The sequence below is a fragment of the Hemiscyllium ocellatum genome, chromosome 45 (genome assembly GCF_020745735.1).
Source record: "Hemiscyllium ocellatum isolate sHemOce1 chromosome 45, sHemOce1.pat.X.cur, whole genome shotgun sequence".
Lineage (NCBI taxonomy): Eukaryota > Metazoa > Chordata > Chondrichthyes > Orectolobiformes > Hemiscylliidae > Hemiscyllium > Hemiscyllium ocellatum.
Genome location: NC_083445.1, coordinates 21796946 through 21816263, shown reverse-complemented (window position 1 = coordinate 21816263; position 19318 = coordinate 21796946). Strand labels below are relative to the sequence as shown.

General features: G+C 43.9%; 1 protein-coding gene across 2 annotated transcripts in view; it reads right to left on the bottom strand.

The window, feature by feature from the left end:
* Positions 1-19318, bottom strand: part of tecrb (trans-2,3-enoyl-CoA reductase b) — a 105604-nt gene that overhangs the window by 8736 nt on the left and 77550 nt on the right. For both annotated transcript variants that reach the window (XM_060855000.1, XM_060854999.1), the window contains 3 exons: positions 15179-15251; positions 13246-13289; positions 11853-11910 (listed from right to left, as the gene is read on the bottom strand). In XM_060855000.1, the coding sequence (XP_060710983.1) occupies positions 11853-11910; positions 13246-13289; positions 15179-15251 (175 nt within the window). The remainder of the gene's footprint in view (positions 1-11852; positions 11911-13245; positions 13290-15178; positions 15252-19318) is intronic.

The following is a 19318-nucleotide window of genomic DNA, read 5'->3' as shown; positions in this document are numbered from 1 at the left end:
AAATTGCAGGTTTTTAAGTTCGTCACGGAAGACTTCTCAAAACACAGCCCACAGGAAATCTGGGTCATGGAATAGGAGAGGTACAAGGGGGCAGTTTAATAAAGGGAAGTGCTGGTGAGATTGCACTAATGGATTACAGATAGTTCTCCTATAACGCTGTGAAACCTCGTTTAATGGGAATAATGAGGCCTTTGGGATAAGAGGGGTTGGGGCAGACCAGCCAAAAATATCACTCGCAATCGCTCAAAGGTCACCCAAAAGTTTAACGCAAAATCTAGCTCAGTCCGAATGAAGGTTGAAATCATATTTATTGCTGAAACAAAAGTAAATTTAATACAGGTCATTTAAAAAATGTCAAGAAAGCGGTTTCTGTACAGTACCTCTCAGAGAGGTGCTCATCAGCAGGTGACATTGGTGCATGCGCAGAATGGGGTGGAAGCTTTGGCGTGGACATTGGCGCGTATGTATAATGGCATGAAGACAGACACCAACGTCATACATGTGTGGAATGGCACAGACACTGGCGCATGTGCAAAATGACGAAGAAATTCTGGGACATAGGCAGAACAAGTGCACAGCCGATCCCCGCTGGAATCGTTTTATTGCAAACCGAGGTAATGTCAATGAAACATGCGTTATCACAGAACTACCTGAAGCTGGGGATCTGCAGAGTCAAGGTTAGGATGTCGGTTGCGCCCAATCTAAAATAAGCCCTGGGTGCTAATACAGCAACTGGTCTAATTCAAAAAGATGACACTCAAAAGGGGAAAGCATGAAAGGCAGAGAAAATGCAGTTCAATTTTGCTAAATCAGTCTTTGAGACAAAAAAAAGGGTCATCAGAGTACATCATGAGAATATAATTGAAGTGGGTGTAGATTGGCCATGCAACAGAACAAATACAGTTCTCATGAATATACTGAATGGAACAGAATCAGAAACTGAGGCTTGGGAGTGAACTGTGTAGTTTTAAATGCCGAAGGCCTTTTAAACTCCATGAGAGCAATGGGTTAAAAAGCTAAGTTTCCAGGATACAATGCTAAAGTTCTGGAATACAGTGAACAGATCTCAGTCCACAGTCACTGTCTTTAAAGCAAGACATGGTTCTATTGGAGGTACCAAGTGGGACAATAGCTTCAAAGAGATTACCTACAAGAAAGAAGAGTCAACACAAGGCTGGTTGGGAGAATTGCAACAAAGCATAAACCAAGAACGTTACATCAGTACATTGCTAACTGGGTACATACAAGCAACGCAATTTCGTTGTTCCAGGCTGAATCTGGGAGGTTTGAAATTACTGAAGGAATGTGCTTGTTTGGAGCTGGCATGTTAGCCCCATGCTTTCTCCTATTCACACGCATCATAAAGTCATACAGCACAGAAACAGATCCTTCGATCCAACTAGTCCATGCTGAACATAATCCCAAATTAAACTAGTCCCACCTGGCTGCTCCTGGCCTATTTGCCTCCAAACCTTTCTTATTTCATGTACTTATCCAAATGTATTTTAAACACAGTAACCACAGCCCACATTCACCACTTTCGCAGGAAGTTCATTCCACATGCAAACCACCCTCTCATGAGGAGGAAAAAATATGCCCCTTTGTCTTGAAATCCCCCATCATGGGAAAAGACACTATTAACACTTATACTCCTCATGATTTGATAAACCTCTAAAAGGTCAGCCCTCAACTTTCTATGCTCCAGAGAAAAAAGTCCCAGCCTATCAAGTCTTTGGAACTCAAATCTTCCGTACCCCGCAACATCCTGGTAAATCTCTTCTGAATCTTCTCTTTCTCACTTGGTTGTGGGAGGATTGAAAGGAAAGTGTTTAAAAGCTCACAGAGAGTGTCACAGGGAAATAGACGGCTACTTGACTCCTCCAGCAGGGTTTTCAACTGCCTCTGACTGAGGAAGTCAATAAATGGTGACAGCAAAACTCTTGGCATTTCAGAGGTTTAGGTCATCAATGAGGAACAGGAAGATTTGTTGACTGACAGAAGCATTTAGTTGACCTGTTTCACAACACTGAGCTGTCAGTGGGCTCAAAACTGGGACAGAGACTGATCTGGCTGGAGGTTTACAGGAAAAGTGGCAAGTTCTACTTTGAATAAAGCAACAGGCCTAGGCAACAGGCCACAGCCTTGAGATTCCAAGACAACATTCAATAACAACAATTACATTGCTTTGGCACAATACTTTGTGCCACAGTCAAAAAGCAAGCCATCAATATTTGTTTAATCACAACATGTTCGCAGTTTCCTTACATATTAAACAAACGGATGTAGAGACACACAGGGAAGTGCAAAAATTATACGGAAACAGAGCTGTTATAACCATCAGGAATGGTTTACATTCCTTCCTCTTGAAAAGCAAAAGGTTGTCAATGATCTTTAAAATTACGAAAAGATCTCTAATAGAGATCTTTAAAATTATGAAAGAGTTCCACGGGCTAGATATGGAAAAGCTTTTTCCAAAAATACAAGATAGTCTCAAACAAACCCAGGAAGAAATTCAGTGATTAGAAGGTGGGATTCATGGCCAAAGGGAGGACACAAAAAGAAGCAATACAGATACATTTAAGGAGAAGTCAGATGTGAATGTGAGGAAGATGGAAGGGTTGCGGGTAAGGAGAGATAAAGAGGAGTGGAAGGGTGGCTTGTGTGGGGCATGAACACTATCAGACCAATTGGGCTGAATGGCCTGTTTGTGTACTTCAAAAATACTGAGTAAATTACTTTAAAATTACAAATTAGCTTTTAAAATAACTAAATTCAAGCAATCCAAAATGGGAGATTAACAGGAAAGCTGAAATTGGTCTCCATCTCCTCTCCAATACAAGAAGGGGTAAGATTAAAGAACTTTGGATGACGAGAACAGAGGAGCTTCTCGTCAAAAGGAAGAAGGCAGCTTACGTAAGGTGGAAGAAGCAAGGACCTAGCACAGCTTACTAGAAAGGAGCTCAGAAATGGACTGAGGAGAGCCAGGAGGGAGCATGAAAATGGCTTGGCAAGAAGGATTAGGGAGAACCCAAAGGCATTTTACTCATAAGTGAGGAATAAGAGAATGATCAGGGAGAACGTAGGGCCGATTAGAGATAGCGAAGACAACTTGTGCGTGGAGTCTGAGCAGATAGGGGAAGCCCTAAATGAGTTTTTTTGCTTCTGTTTTCACCAAGGAACAGGAACTTCTTGTAAATGAAAACTTTGAGGAGCTGGGATATAGTCTCGACTAGATCAAGATTGAAGAAGTTGATTTGCTGGAAATCTTGGAAAGTAATAAGATTGATAAGTTCCCAGGGCCAGCCCAGATTTATCCAAGGCTGCTCCAGGAAGTGAGAAAGGAAGTTGCTAAGCTGCTGGCGAGGATCTTTGCCTCCTCACCCGTCATGGGAGTCGTACAGGAGGATTGGAAGGAGGCGAATGTTGTTCCTCTTATCAAGAAAGGTCATAGGGAAATCCCTGGCAATTACAGACCAGTCAGTCTTACGTCTGTGGTCGGCAAAGTTTTGGAAAGAACTCTGAGGGATAGGATTTATGACTAGTTGGCAAAGCATAGTGCGATTAAAGGCATGGCTTTGAGAGAGGAAGGTCATGCCTCACAAATCTTATTGAGTTCTTTGAGGAGGTGTCAAGACAGGTCGACGAAGGTCGAGCAGTGGATGTGGTGTATCTGGACTTCAGCAAGGCATTTGATAAGGTTCCCCATGGTAGGCTCATTCATAAAGTTAGGAAGTATGGGATACAGGGTGATCTGGCTATCTGAATTCAGAATTAGTTGGCTGACAGAAGGCCGAGAGCGGTTGTACATGGAAAGTATTCTGCCTGGAGGACAGTGTTCAGTGGGGTCCCGCAGGGCTCTGCTCTTGGTAGTTTTTATAAATGATTTGGATGAGGAAGCTGAGGGGTGGGTTAGTAAATTTGCAGATGACACAAAGGTTGGAGGTGCCGTCAATAGTATCGAGGGCTATTGCAGGCTGCAGCGTGACAGACAGGATGCAGAGCTGGGCTGAGAAATGGCAGATGGAGTTCAACCTGTGATGCATTTTGGAAGGTCAAACTCGAATACTGAATATAAGATTAAAGACAGGATTCTTGACAGTACGGAGGAACAGAGTACACAGATCCCTCAAAGTTGCCATCCAAGTGGCTAGGGTTGTTAAGAAAGCATATGGTGTTTTGGCTTTCATTAACGGAGGATCATTTGCACTACAGCACTGACTGAGACTGGGAAAATCTGTGGTTCCCACAAGACAATGGTCTGCCAACATTTGGCCAAGCAGCCTGGGGTCTTGCGATGACTGGTCCAGTATCCTTCATGGGAGAGTCTAGGATCAGAAGGCATCATCTCAGAAGAACAACAGATTTCCTTATTTAAGAGATACAGAGGAATTTCTTCTCTCAGTGGGGAGTGAATCTATGGCATTCTCTACCACAGAGGGCTGTTTGGGCAAGATTGTTAAGTCTAGTCAATGGCCAAGACAGACAGATTTTTAAACAGTAAGGCGATACAGGGTTATGGGGAAAAGGCAGGAAGGTGGAGTTGAGGATTATCAGATCAGTATAGCAGACTTGTTGGGTTGAATGGCCTACAGTTTCCATTTCTTCCCTCATGGTGTTTGGGGAATCAGTGAGGTACTGTGGGGAGGGATGGAGGGAGGGAATTAGCCCAATTGATACAATCAGATGAAAGACAAAACGTGTCAGAAAGAAACTGTTCACTATTTGACAAGAAAAGGTTAACTTTTGTAAACTCTTAGCTTGCTGCGAAATGACAGCTGCGGACAATTTGTGAAACATTTGCTGTCTTTTTTTTAAATATTCATTTGAGAGACTTGGGCATCACAGGCTGGCCAGCATTGATAGCCCATCCCTATTTGCCCTTGAGAAGGTGGTGGTGAGCTGCCTTCTTGAATCGCTGCAGTCCACTTGCTGTGGGTTGGCCCACAATGCCGGTAGGGAGGGAATTCTGGCAATATCCGCCTGGCACTGTGAAGAGAGTTGTCGGCAGCTAAAGAGTTATTCTTCCAGCCTTGTGTACTGCCTGCTGTTAATGGGTTGTCAACAAGCCACCTGTTCCATCCATATAACACACCCGTTTGGATAAGCTAAATACTCCAGAATTCTCTGGCATTAGAGTCCGTGACACTCAATCGGACTAGGGATTAATTATAAACAAATTATCTTTAGTTAGAGCAGGAGGTAGAGTTACCAAGCTGTCAGAGGTTAAAGTTGACACTAAATTCTGCATACGGGATCCTTCTGGGTGAGACAGCAGACTCTGTGCTTTTCCTGTCTGCCTTGAGTCCTCTCAGAATCACATGCTTAAAGATGGCAAAGTGGTCCCAAAAGGAGACACTGCCCCTCTTTTTCTAAGCTTACCCACTATTCTTAACCATGTTTGTGTTGGGCCTGACCTTGCCAATGACGCCTCTATTTATTCCTCGACAGAAACCAGGAGAACCTGCCTCATCTCTCAGGTCTTTGAAAACTCACCCAAAGCTGTGGTCAACTTTAGTGCAGTACAGACCTTTGGGCCCTCGATGCTGCACCGACCTGTGAAACTAATCTGAAGCCCATCTAACCTACAATATTCCATTTTCATTCATATGTCTACCCAACAAATATGTAAATGCCTTAAAGTTGGTGAGTCTACTACTGTTACAGGCAGCGCAACGCATTAAGCGCCCCTACTATTCGCTGAGTAAAGAACTTACCCCTGACATGTGTCCTATATCTATCACCCCTCAATTTAAAGCAATGTCCCTTTGTGCTAGCCATCACCATCCAAGGAAAAAGGCTCTCACTGTCCACCCTATCTAACCCTCTGATTGTTTTATATGTCTCAATTATGTCAACTCTTAAAAGCCTTCTCTATAATGAAAACAGCCTCAAGTCCTTCAGCCTTTCCTCCATACCAGGCAACATCCTAGCAAATTGCCTCAGAACCCTTTCCAAAGTTTCCACATCCTTCCTCTAATACAGTGACCAGAACTGTATGCAATATTCCAAATGCAGCTGCAGCGTGACCTCATGGCTCTGAAACGCAATCCCTCTACCAATAAAAGCTATCACACCATATGCCTTCTTAACAACCCTATTAACCTGGGTGGCAACTTTCAGGTATCTATGCACATGGACACATGAATGAGGGCTTTTGCCCGAAACATCGATTTTCCTGCTCCTCAGATGCTACCTGACCTGCTGTGCTTTTCCAACACCACTCTAATCTGCCACCTCTCCAGCTTACCCATGTCCCTCTGTAACTTGCAACATCCTTCGGAATAGTCTACAACTCCACCGATCTTAGTGACATTCGCAAATTTACTAACCCTTCCTTCTACGCCCTCATCCAGGTCATTTATAAAACGACAAATAGTAGTGGACCCAAAAGAGATCCTTGCAGTACACGACTAGTAACTGAACTCCAGGGTGCACATTTCCCATCAACCACCACCCTCTGTCTTCTTACAGCTAGCCAATTTCTGATCCAAACCGCTAAATCACCCTTAATCCTATGCCTCCATATTTTGTGCAATAGCCTACCATGGGGAACCTTATCAAACACCTTACTAAAATCTATCAACATTACATCAACCGTTTTACCTTCATCCACCTGTTTGGTCCTGTTCTCAAAGAACTCAATAAGGTTTGTGAGGCACAACCTACCCTTCACAAAACAATGTTGACTGTGCCTAATTACCACTAACTTATTCCTCTCTGTAGGATTATAAATCCTATCTCTTATAACCTTGCCAATACCTTTCCCACAACCGAAGTAAGGCTCACTGGTCTATAATTACCAGGGTTGTCCCTCTTACCCTTCTTGAACAAAGGAACAATATTTGCTATTCTCCAGTCTTCTGGCACTATTCCTGTTGACAATAAAGACAAAGATCAAAGCCAAAGGCTCTGCAATCTCCTCCCTGGCTTCTCGGAGAATCCTAGGATAAATCCCATCTGGCCCAGGGGGCGTATCTATTTTCACACTTTCCAGAATTGCTAACACCTCCTCCTTTGTGAACCTCAATCCAGTCTAGTCTAGTACCCTGTATCTCTGTATTCTCCTCGACAACATTGTCTTTTCCCAGTGTGAATACTGATGATAAATATTCATTTAGCACTTCCTCCATCTCCTCTGACTCCACGTACAACTTCCCACTATTATCCTTGATTGGCCCTAATCCAGTCAGTCAGTCAGTCAGTCAGTCAGTCATTCTTTTATTCCTGATATACCTATAGAAAGTTTTATAGTTTTTCTTGATCCTATCTACCTATGGCTTCTCATGCCCTCTCCTGGCTCTTCTTGTAGGTCTTTCCTGGTTAGCTTGTAACTCCCAAGCATCCTAACTGAGCCTTCACATCTCATCCTAACATCTTGAGAAGAGATTCAAATTCCCTTAGTAAACCATAGCTCCATCACTTGAACACTTCCTCCCTGCCTGACTGGTACATATTTATCAAGGACATGCAGCTGTTCCTTGAATAAGCTCTACATTTCAATTGTGCCCATCATCTGCATTTTCCTTGCCCATCACCTGCATTTTCCTTCCCCATCCTATGCATTCTAAATCTTGCCTAATTGCTTCATAATTGCCTTCCCCTCCAGCTATAACTCTTGCCCTGCGGTATATACCTATACCCTTCCATCACTAAAGTAAGCATAACCGAATTGTGGTCACGATCAAAGTGTCCACCTCCCTCCAAATCTAACACTTGGACAGGTTCATTACACAGTACCACATCCAATGTGGCCTCTCCCCTTGTTGGCTTGTCAACATACTGTGTCAGGAAACCCTCCAACACACATTGGACAAAAACTGACTCATCTAAAGTACTCAAAGTACAGTATTTCTAGTCAATATTTGGAGAGTTGAAGTCCTGCATAACAACTACCCTGTTACCCTCGCTCCTATCCAGAATCACCTTTGTAATCCTTTCCTCTGCATCTCTGGAACTATTTGGAGGCCTATAGAAAACACCCAACAGGATGACATATCCTTTTGTGTTTCTGACCTCAGCCCATACTACCTCAGTAGACGAGTCCTCAAAAGTCCTTTCTGCCACCATAATACTGTCCTTGACTAACAATGCCCACACCTTTTACTTTATCCTCTGTTCTTACTGAATCATTTAAATCTCGGAACCCACAACAACATTCCTGTCCCTGCTCTATCCATGTCTCCGAAATGGCCACATCGAAATCCCAGGTACCAACCTATGCTGCAAGTTCACCCATCTTATTCCAGATGCTCCTGGCGTTGAAGTAGACATACTTCAAACCACCTTCCTGCTTGCCGGTGCGACCTTGAAAGCATAATTCTGACCTCACTGCTCTCAACCTCCTAGACACTGGAACTACAATTTAGGTTTCTATCCCCCTGCTGAATTAGTTTAAACCCTCCCGGAGAGCATTAACAAACATATCCCCAGGACATTGGTATCCCTCTGGTTCAGGTGTAGATCATCCTGTTTGTAGAACTCCCACCTACCTCAGAAAGAGTCCTTATCATCCAGGCATCCAAAACCCTCCCTCCTGCACCATTCCTGTAGCCACTTGTTCAACACCTCTCTCTCCCTATTCCTCACCTCACTACCACAAGGCACGGGCAACAAACCAGAGATAACAACTCCATGTGCTCTTGCTCCAAGCTTCCACCCTAGCTCCTGGAATTTCTGCCTTAAATCTGCATTCCTTTTCCTACCTATGTCATTGGTGCCAATGTGGACCACGATTTGGGGCTGGTCCCCCTCCTCCTCAAGGATCCTGAAAACAAGGTCACAGACATCACTAACCCAAGCACCTGGGAGGCAACACCAGACAAATAGTGATTTCAATCAGTGCAAGTTATTTGATTGGTATGCCTGTGTTTAAAGCCCTTCCACAGACTACCCCTTCCCTACAAGCTCTTGCATATCTCCAGCCATCTTCACCCATCAGAGGAGTCCACAGGTTTAGCTGCTAGGCTCCAAGCTCTGGAAATGTGTCCATACACCCCTCGGTTAGTCTCTGTCCTTCTTAAAACGGTCTTTCCCTAACCAATCCATTTCTCTTTGTGTACGTGACATCAAAAAATCTCTCAATATAATTAATCTGTTAAACATTTTGTGATGTTTTACAGCATTAAAATCTCAAGTCATTTCAGATTAGAAGCATTGCATATGGTCTACAAAATGAATTGCAATAACTCACCAAATAGGTTTGTCACTAAGCTAAACTTCATCCTGATTTGTAAATGATGATTGTTGCTAGGTTAAAATCCTAAACCTCTCCCTAACACCACCAAAGTTTGCCCAATGTCAAATGGACTGCAGTGGTTCAAGAAGGCAGCTCAAGAGTACTACTCAAGGCCACGGATGTAAGGGAAAATGAGAATTGGGGCCACTATTATGTCAGCCACAATTTTATTGAACAACAGAGCAATTTTGAATGACTGAATGGTCTCTGCCTACTTCTAATCTCATGTTCCTGCATTCCATTCAGAGAGTAAATTGTTACAGATATCACAGAATAATCCACACAAGATGCAGCAACAGGACAGTGTAGACAGGAGAGGAAACATTGTAGTCTTAGTGCACATGGTAAATTGGTGCTGACTGACTCCAAAACCTCTTAGCGTATATGGATCATTTCAGAGCTAGGTCACAAATTGTATTTGCAAGAAATTACTTCACTCATGTGTGGGTTCTCACTCCTTAGTTACCTGAGATGATGGTGGCAGTGTAATACAATTCAGTGGGTAGGTAGGTTCATTGTAGAGTGCAGTGAGGAATCAATCATGGAGAAGATCAACAAGAATGTACATTTGTAAAGCACCTTTAGTGCAGCAAGTTATACCAAGGTACTTTACAACAGTGCTAGAGAAAAATACTAGGGCACCTTGGAGATCTTTGATGACCAAAGACTTGGTCACAGAAATACTTTTTAAAAAGGAGCATTGCAAAAAGGTTGAAGAGGGAACTCCAGAAGCAAGAGTCTGGGCAGCGACTGGCAATGGTAGAGCTGTTATAATCGAAGCTACTCAAGAGGCTCAAATTGGAGGAAGGTATTGTTCTAGGGCTGGAGGAGGTTACAGAATTTAGAGGAAAGGTCACCAGAGATTTGAAAACAAAAACTGAAAATACCCATTGGAGCAACTGGGGGAAACAGGATACTGACAAGACATTTTGGATGACCTTTATCTTAAGGAAGGAGGCACACAATAGGTCAGGCAGGAGAGCATTGGAAGAATCAGGTGTAGAAGCAGGAAATAGGTGTATGAGGCACATGAACAAATAAGCTGAGACAGCCGTTTTATTTATTCATTCATAGCATGTGGTATTGACCATCCCTACCTGTCCTTGAGAATGTGATACTGAGCTGCTTTCTTGAACCAGGAATGGAGGATTTCTGGTTATAATGTGAGGCTGGATAGGCTGGAATGTTTTTCATTGGAGCATAGGAGGTTGAGAAGTGAGGGGTATAGATAAAGTGAATAGCAGATGTCTTGTCCCTAGGGTTGGGGATTTCCAGACAGGGGTATAATTTTAAGGTGAGGGGAGAAATATTTTAAAAAGGCATGAGGGGCATTTATTTTTAAAAACCAAGTGTGTTGAATGAACTTCCCGAGGATGTGATGGATGTGGATATAGATGCATTTAAAAAAAAAGAGTAAGAAATGTTTGGAGGGATATGAGGCAAGGGCCAAGCGCAGGCAGGGTGGGAATAGTTTAATATGGGAACATGGTCAGTGTGGACTGGTGGGACCAAAGAGTCTATTTCCATGCTGTATGACTATACCATTGTAGTCTTTGTCCCATGTGCGGACCCACAATGCTGTTAAATGTGTTCATGAGTCTGACCCAGTGACTCTGAAGGTATGTCAATATAATTCCAAGTCAGGATGTTGAGTGACTTGGAGGGGCTGTTCCAATATATCCGCTTCCCTTGATTGTGTGGATGCTAGAGGTCGCAGGTTTGGATGGTGTTGATGAAGGAGCCTCACTGAGTTTTGGCAGTGATCTTACGGCTGGGTAGTTCTATCGTTGTGCACCAGTGATGGAGTGAGTGAATTTTTGTGGATGTGGCGCCAATAAGTTTGTCCTGGGTGGAGTCGAAGTTTTGAACACTGCTGGAGTTACACTCATCCAGGCAAGTGGGGAGTATTCCATCACCGAGTAAAAACTTTAACTCTCCCTCCCACTCCACCGAAGACATGCAGGTCCTTGGATTCCTCCATCGCCAGAACATAACACAACGTGTTGGAGGAAGAGCGCCTCATCTTCCGCCTGGGAACCCTCCAACCACAAGGGATGAACTCAGATTTCTCTAGTTTCCTCATTTCCCCTCCCCCCACCTTGTCTCAGCACCGCCTTCCTAACCTGCAATCCTCTGCCTGACCTCTCTGCCCCCACCCCACTCCGGCCTATCACCCTCACCTTGACCTCCTTCCACCTATCACATCTCCATCGCCCCTCCCCCAAGTCCCTCCTCCCTACCTTTTATCTTAGCCTGCCTGGCACCCTCTCCTCATTCCTGATGAAGGGCTCTGGCCCGAAACGTCGAATTTCCTGTTCCTTGGATGCTGCCTAACCTGCTGTGCTTTAACCAGCAACAGATTTTCAGCAGTATTCCATCACCCTGCTGACTTGTACCTTTTAGATGGTGGACAGGACGGACTGGCAGATTTGTTTCCTCAGCTACATTGGAAAACAAGGTTCAATGGTCACACACCTTTAATTTCTTTAAATTGAAGTCAACTCACAAACTGCCAGCGTAAAGACGTAAATATGTAAAGAGTTGTTTTCTGTGTTTTGAACCCAATGAGACCACCAAACCCACATTACTGCCATCAGGCTATGCTACACAGCCTCACCTGGTGGCCGAAGATTCCTCAGTGCCACGTGAATTGAAAAGTTTCCCAGCTGGCAGAACTGCAGGAGAGAGAGAGAAAACAAGAAAGCAAATGACTTCCAAAAAACTCACCAAGCAGAGGCAGCTGAGAGTCACTAATTCTAGCAATATTTCCCAGATAAGCATCACGTTATAAACAAGGTGCTTTAGCCACAGCACAATCAGGATGCCCTCGGAGAATGTGTAGATAGAGTTTGATGTAACGGGGTAGGAGAATGCATGTATGGGGCATAAGTACGACTGATACCCAGACGAGCGAATGGCCTGCTGCAGTGCTTTAATTTCCCTGCGATCCAGATGAAAGCCCATACTTGCCAAAGTTAAACCACAACATCTGATGTCAGATTGATTTCCCCGAATGTTAGCATTTGCAGAACAATCCCAAATAAAGTAAGAACCACACTAGTAACCAATTTAGGATCATTAGTTAGGATTACAACACGGCTCACTTACATTTGCTAAAAACTACATATTTTCAAATGCAGGGCCTTGTCCTTTGCACCTAGAATATCCAGGCACTTTTTTAAAAAATTAAACAAAAGGAAGGGGTAAGAATTGTTCTCTGGTGCGTACTTCAGCAACACTTCAACCAATCAGGGTCAATCAGCACTCTTTTGTCATGCAGGATAAACTGTTTACTCCTTGAACACCTGAACTCTTGGCCTCAGCATGGATTCAGCGAGGCGTCCTCCCAGCTTGGCATGGCCTCAGTGTGGACTTCTGGCCTCAAGGTGATTCTAGAGCAGTCTCCTGCCCCTGAAACGATTCCTGGCACAGTCTGGAGTCAAGGCTCAGTGCAGACTGGAGGGTAGGTGCCAGCGTGGACTGAGCTGGAAGGTCCACATTCAGAATTCATTCCTACGATCTGCTATGCTGGGCTTTTTATTTCTTTATAATTTGTTTTACCCCTGAGAACTTGTACTGAAAAATCTGAACATAGGTATCTTGTAGCTAAGATGGTGCTCTAAGTGACAACTTGTAAACTTTTCACTGTACTCATTTGTGTATGTGACAAAGTTAATTCAATTCAATTCAAAACCAGTCACGTGGAGGCTTGGAAGAGTGGCCTGAGGAAATTCACTTCAAATTGTCCCTCCCGAGCTATTTGAGGGAGGAGTCAGTGCAGATTAACATTACCATCAATTCCAAGACAGAGAATATGAATAATAATGATCAGTAGCTACATATACTGACAACTTTATTCTCAAGAACATTAATTAAAATGGAAAACAAAATTCATTCGAGCAAAATTCTCATGGTTTTGTAGCTGATAAACTCCAGAGCAAAGAAAAAGAGCAGTATTACTCAGATATTTAAATTAAAAGTTTGTAGATATTAGAGAAAGGGAAACTTACCAGGAATATAGCAAGAGCAATTTTCACTTGTTTGTCCCCATAAGCTGAAATAGAAAAATCAGTCAATTATCCAGGAAACCAGAAAGATGTCTAAACGGAACCTAGTCTCTAGCATCCTTATCCAAAAAAGGTTATGGGTTGGTTGGTTGGTTATGTGGCAATTCAGAGGCCCAAAATAACGAGTTCCGGAGAGTTATACCAGACTCAAAATGTTAACTCTGCCTCTCTTGCCACAGATGCTGCCAGACCTGCTGAGTTCCCCCAGCACATTTTTTTTTATCATCAGACTGGACACCAGCTCAAACCCTCACAATATAATCCAATCCTCATTCATAATTCACATAATAATGCTAGCTAGTCCAGTGGTTATGAAACTATCAATTGTTGTTCAAAAAAACTGGACTCCCAAGCATTCAGCTGACAGATGTTGTATATGTCAACTGCAAAAGATGATGGAGCTCTCATGATAATATTGATGTTTGCAATTCTTTTTCTGTAATGGGATATAAATCGCCATTACAAACCACAGCAGTGAAGTGACTACTTGGCAAGAGACTCGAAGGCTTCGAAACCTTTGTGGTTTTTCTAAGAGTACCTAATCAAATACAATGCATCACATCTTGAAGTCTGCACTCTTGCAACACACAGCAAACTAACCTGAAGTTAACTGCAAATCTAACTTGCTTTTTGCATGCCAAGACATGTGGCTTTACAGTAACAGAATCAGATAGAACCTGACTATGAATTGAAGGAGGATGCACTAGATGAGGGTGAACTAAAAGCCTGATCAATTTTAATGGTATGTGAGTGTGCACGTGTTTATGGATGGAATTCCAGACAGTTAAGTAGGTTAAAGTGAGTGAACGGAATAGGGGACTCACAAGAGGCCTCCAGGGTTGTACAGGTGAAGTTGCCCAACCCCTCTGTCTCACAGGCAGTTATTCTTCACTTGAGCCCAGAGTGTGCTGGCCACAGAAGGCATCGCAATCAGCCTGATCCTGTGACCCACATGCACAGTGAGGGGTACAGCAAGTTGGGAAAGGAAACAAGGGAAGTGAAACCACAGACTTCCACAGTGGCGCTACCCACTGCCATGCCCCCACCCCAGCCCCAAAAAATAAATTAGATCTGGTTTATTTTGTTCTCAAGATACAGCCAAATCTGGCAAGGCTACACCTACTATGAAATCCCATGATAAGGGTGGGGTGCTGCAGTCCTTGCACCTTAGAAATCAATTTCACAAATCACCTCCTCTAAGATATGGACCCAATGTCAAATATTATTTGACAATGCTCCTGCGAGACCCCTAAGGATATTTCCCTACTATGAAAAAAAATAAGGTGTTACACAAATGCAATCAGGTGTTGCTGATGTCATGGCAACCAAAAAGTTCATTCTATCTCAAGGATGTGGGCAACGACATTGGTGCAGCTTAATTTGTTGCCCTCATGGGTAAAAGGTGATACCAAGGAAGGATGCCCAAGAGACAAAGAGAGAGAAAACACCAATCCAAGTCCATGTTAGAACACGAGGTAAGTGGTAGTATTAAAATATTCCATCCCTAGTACTGCTGCCCCCGTCATTCTTGAAGGAGGAATTGGTCAAGAATGACAAAGCAACTTAGTTAGTTGCTATACTGTAGCTATGGTCAGAATGGAGAGAGTGGATAGGAAGGACAGGAGTGACCACTGATCGAAACTACTCAGTAATGGGGGCATCTACTCCAGGGCATATACACATCAAGCTACTGGGAAATGCTGGACCTTCCTAATGGGTTCGGTCTAAGGGGGAGCTGATGCACCCTCGCTGTACCAAAATTGGGTACCACTGTCATGTGTGGTGGGCAATTCTTCCCAGGCCTCAGCGCAGGGTAGATTGGGTACTCAAGCCAGCACCCTGATTCATACTAATGTTAACACGGGCTGTGACTTACCAGGTGGTGTGTACAGCGGGTGATTGATGTGATAAGCCAGCCAGGCTGCAAAACCCCAGTAATAAGTGCAATTCTAAAAGAGAAGGAAAACTCCAATTTAAACAGGACTCAGAACATGAACAGGGGATCAAAGGACACACACACAAATAGAACAGTACAGCACAGTACAGGCCCTTCAGCCCTTGATGTTGTGCTGGCTTTTTATCCTACTCTGAAATCAAGCTAACCGACATTTTACTATAATCCATGTGCCTATCCAAGAGTCAGTTAAATGTCCTTAATATATCTGACTCTATTACCACTGCTGGTTGTGCATTCCAAGCACCCACCCACTCTGGAATGTGCCAATCTCTGACGTCTCCCCTAAATCTTCCTCCAATCACCTTAAAATTATGCCCCCTAGTGATAGACATTTTTGCCGTAGAAAAAGGTCTCTGACTATCCACTCTATCTATTACACTCATCATCTTGCACACCTCATCTCTCATCCTTCTGCGCTCCAATGAGAAAATCCCTAATTCCTTCAACCTTTCTTCCTAAGACATGCCCTCCAGTCCAGACAACATCCTGGTAAATCTCCTCTGCAGCCTCACTAAAGTTTCCACATTCTTGCTATAATGAGGTGACCATAAATGAACATAAAATATTCCAAGAGTGGTCTAATGAGAGCTTCGTAGAATTACAGCATAATCTTGCAGGTCTTAAACTCAACCTCTCCTGCAACTTGAAAGCCTTCTTAACAACCCTATCAACTTGGGTGGCAATTTTAAGGGATCTATCAACATGAACCCTAAGATCCCTCTGTTCCTCCACACTGTCAAGAATCTTGCCTTTAATCTGCATTCAAATTCAACCTACCAAAATGAATCACTTCATTTTCCAGGTTGAACTCCATTTGCCAATTCTTGTCTAGCTCTACATCCTGTCAATCTTCCATTGCAACCTCCAACAGCCCTCCACACTATCCACAACTCCGCCTATCTTTGTGTCATCGGCAAACTTACTAACACACCCTTCCACTTCCTCATCCAAGTCATTTATAAAAATCACGAAGCGCAGAGGTACCAGAACTGATTCCTGCTGAACACCACTGGTCACCAAGCTCCAGGCTGAATACTTTCCACCTACTACCCTCTGTCTTCTATGGGCCGGCCAATTCTGTATCCAGACAACCAGAACTCCCTGTATCCCATGCCTCCTTACTTTCTGAATAAGCCTACCATGGGGAACCTTATCAAATGCCTTGCTAAAATGTGCCATATACACCACATCCATTTTTCCATCTACAATGTATTTTGTCACATCCTCAAAGAATTCAATAAGGTTTGGGAGTAATGATATGCCCCTCACAAAGCCATTTGACTATCAAGCTGTGCTTTTCTAATAATCATAAATTGTGTCTCTCAGATCCTCTCCAATAATGTACCTTTCACCGATGCAAGACTGACTGGTTTGTAATTCTCAGGATTATCCCTCTTCCCTTTGTTGAAGGTGGGAATAATATTTGCTCCCCTCAAATCATCTAGGACTACTCCAATCGACAGTGAGGACACCAAGATCATCGCCAAAGGTGCAGCAATCTCTCCCTGTGTTTCCAGTAGTATTCTTGGGAATATCCCATCTGGCCCAGGGGACTTATCCTCCTCATGCTTTTTTTGCAAAATTTCCAACAAATCCTCCTTCTTAACATCAACCTGTTCAAGTGTATCAGCTTGCTCCACACTATCCTCACAAACGATAAGGTCCCTCTCATTAGTGAATTAGCTTCAGCTTTTTCATGCCCCTACTAGCTCTCCTAAGTCCATTCTTCAGTTCCTTCCTGGGTACCTTGTACTCCTCTGGAGCCCTGCCTGATCCTTGTTTCCTCAGCCACTTCCCACTTCTTCTTGAGTAGATGTTCCATATCCCTTGTCATCCAATGTTCCTTCACCCTACCATCCCCTCGTTACCTCAATGGGACAAACGCATCCATCACCTGCAGCAATAAGGTTAGGCAGCAAGTGCTCCCTAAAAAACCTCCACATTTCTGTCATTCTTTTCCTGGAGAAAATCAGCTCCCAATTTATGCTCCGCAGTCCCATACCATCTGCTCCTATCACTCTCCAAGAGTAAAGGTCATGGAGTTGTGATCACTATTATCGAAATGCTCTCCCACCGTGAGATTCGACACCTGAATCTGGTTTGTTGCCAAGCACCAAATCCAATATAGCCATCACTCTAGTCATCCTATCTACATATTGAGTTAGAAATCGTTCCTGGACGCACTTGACAAAAGCTGCTCCATCCAAGCTATTTGCACTAAGGAGGTTCCAATCGATATTAAGGAAGTCGAAGTCACCCAGGACAACAACCTGGCTATTTCTGCACCTTTCCAAAAGCTTGCCTCCCAATCTACTCCTCAGTGTCTCTGTTGCTATTGGGTGGTCTATAGATAACTCCCAAAGTGACTGCTCCTTTCCTGTTTCTGATTTCCACCCATACTGACGCTGTAGCCAGACCCTCCTCAACCACCTCTTTTTGCAGTTATGATACTATCCTTGATTAACAATGCCAGCCCCCACCTCTGTTACCTCCCTTCCCATTCCTTTTGAAACATCTAAACCCCAGAACATCCAACAACCATTCCTGTCCCAGTGATATCCAAGCCTTCGTAATGGCCACAACATCGTAGCTCCATGTACTGATCCATGGTCCAAGTCTAATACCCTTATTCCTGATTACTTGTTTTAAAATAAACATACTTCATCCCATCACACTGACTGCAACTTTGCCCTATCAGCAGTCTATCCTTCCTCACAGACTCTTTGCACACTATAGCTGTCTGTTCACCGACTACACAGCCTCTGATCCGTAGCTCCAGTTCCCATCCCCCTGACAAATTAGTTTAAACCATCCCGAAGAGCTCCAGCAAACCTTCCACCCTGGATAATGGTACCCCTCCAGTGCAACTCTCCTTCTTGTACAGGTCCCACCTTCCCCAGGAGTTATCCTAATGATCGACATATCTGAAGCTCTCCCCTAAAGCAGCTCTGCAGCCACATGATCAGCTGCACTCGTTCTCTGGTCCTTGCCTCACTAGCCGTGGCACCGGTAGCAATCCTGAGATTACTACTCTGCTCATCCTGCCTTTCAGTTTCCAACCTAACCCCCTACTTTCACTTCTCAAATCCTCATCTCTTTCCTCACCTATGTCATTGGTACCAATGTGTACTACGACTTCTAGGTGCTCTTTAAGAAGCCTGTAGATTTGATCAGTCATTCCCAGCAACTGGGAGGCAACATACCATCTCCTAACACTATCGCTCTCCTATCCTCCTCACTTCACTTCTGAGCCAGGCTCAGTGCCATAGACAGGCTGTTATGGCTTTCCTCTGGCAGATCGTCCACCCGAACAGTATCCAAAGCGGTATACTTATTATTGAAGGAATGGCCACAGATGATCACTGCACTGACTGCCTATTCTCTTTCCCTCTCCTGACAGTCACCCAGCCACCTTTATTCTGTAACTTAGGTGTAACAACCTCCTTATAATTCCCCTCTTTCACTCCCTCAGTTTCCCGAATGATCCAAAGTTCATCCAGCTCCAGTTCCCTAACTGCAGTTACAGCACAAATAAAGACACAGAACAACCCAACAGCAACAAATGACTGGACCAACATACCAACCTCGTTGAAATTCATCTTACCATCTGAAACACAAACATATCATCCCCGCATTGCTCAACAATCTCCAAAAATTCACAAATCTTTGATTCTGTTGGTACAGTATGACTCAGTCAGCACCCAGCACTGGTCCCCTGCCTTTCTCATATTGCCAGGTTTGGTCCCATCAACGAAAGTATCAAAGTCCTATCCCCAACCAGCCAGTGTCAACAATGCTTTTAGACAATGAGGGACCCAGAATAGTGTCAGTGTTTTCTCAAGTTTTTTCAATATTCATTTGTGGGATGTGGGCGTTGCTGGCTGGGCCCAGCATTTATTGCTTATCCCTAGTTGCCCCTTGAGGTAGTGGTGGTGAGCTGCCTTCTTGAACCGCTGCAGTTCACGTGCTGTAGATTGACCCACAGTGCCATTATGCAGGCAATTCTAGGAATTTGACCCAACAATCCAGTCCTAGGTAATCATTAGTCAGGTTGAGAGA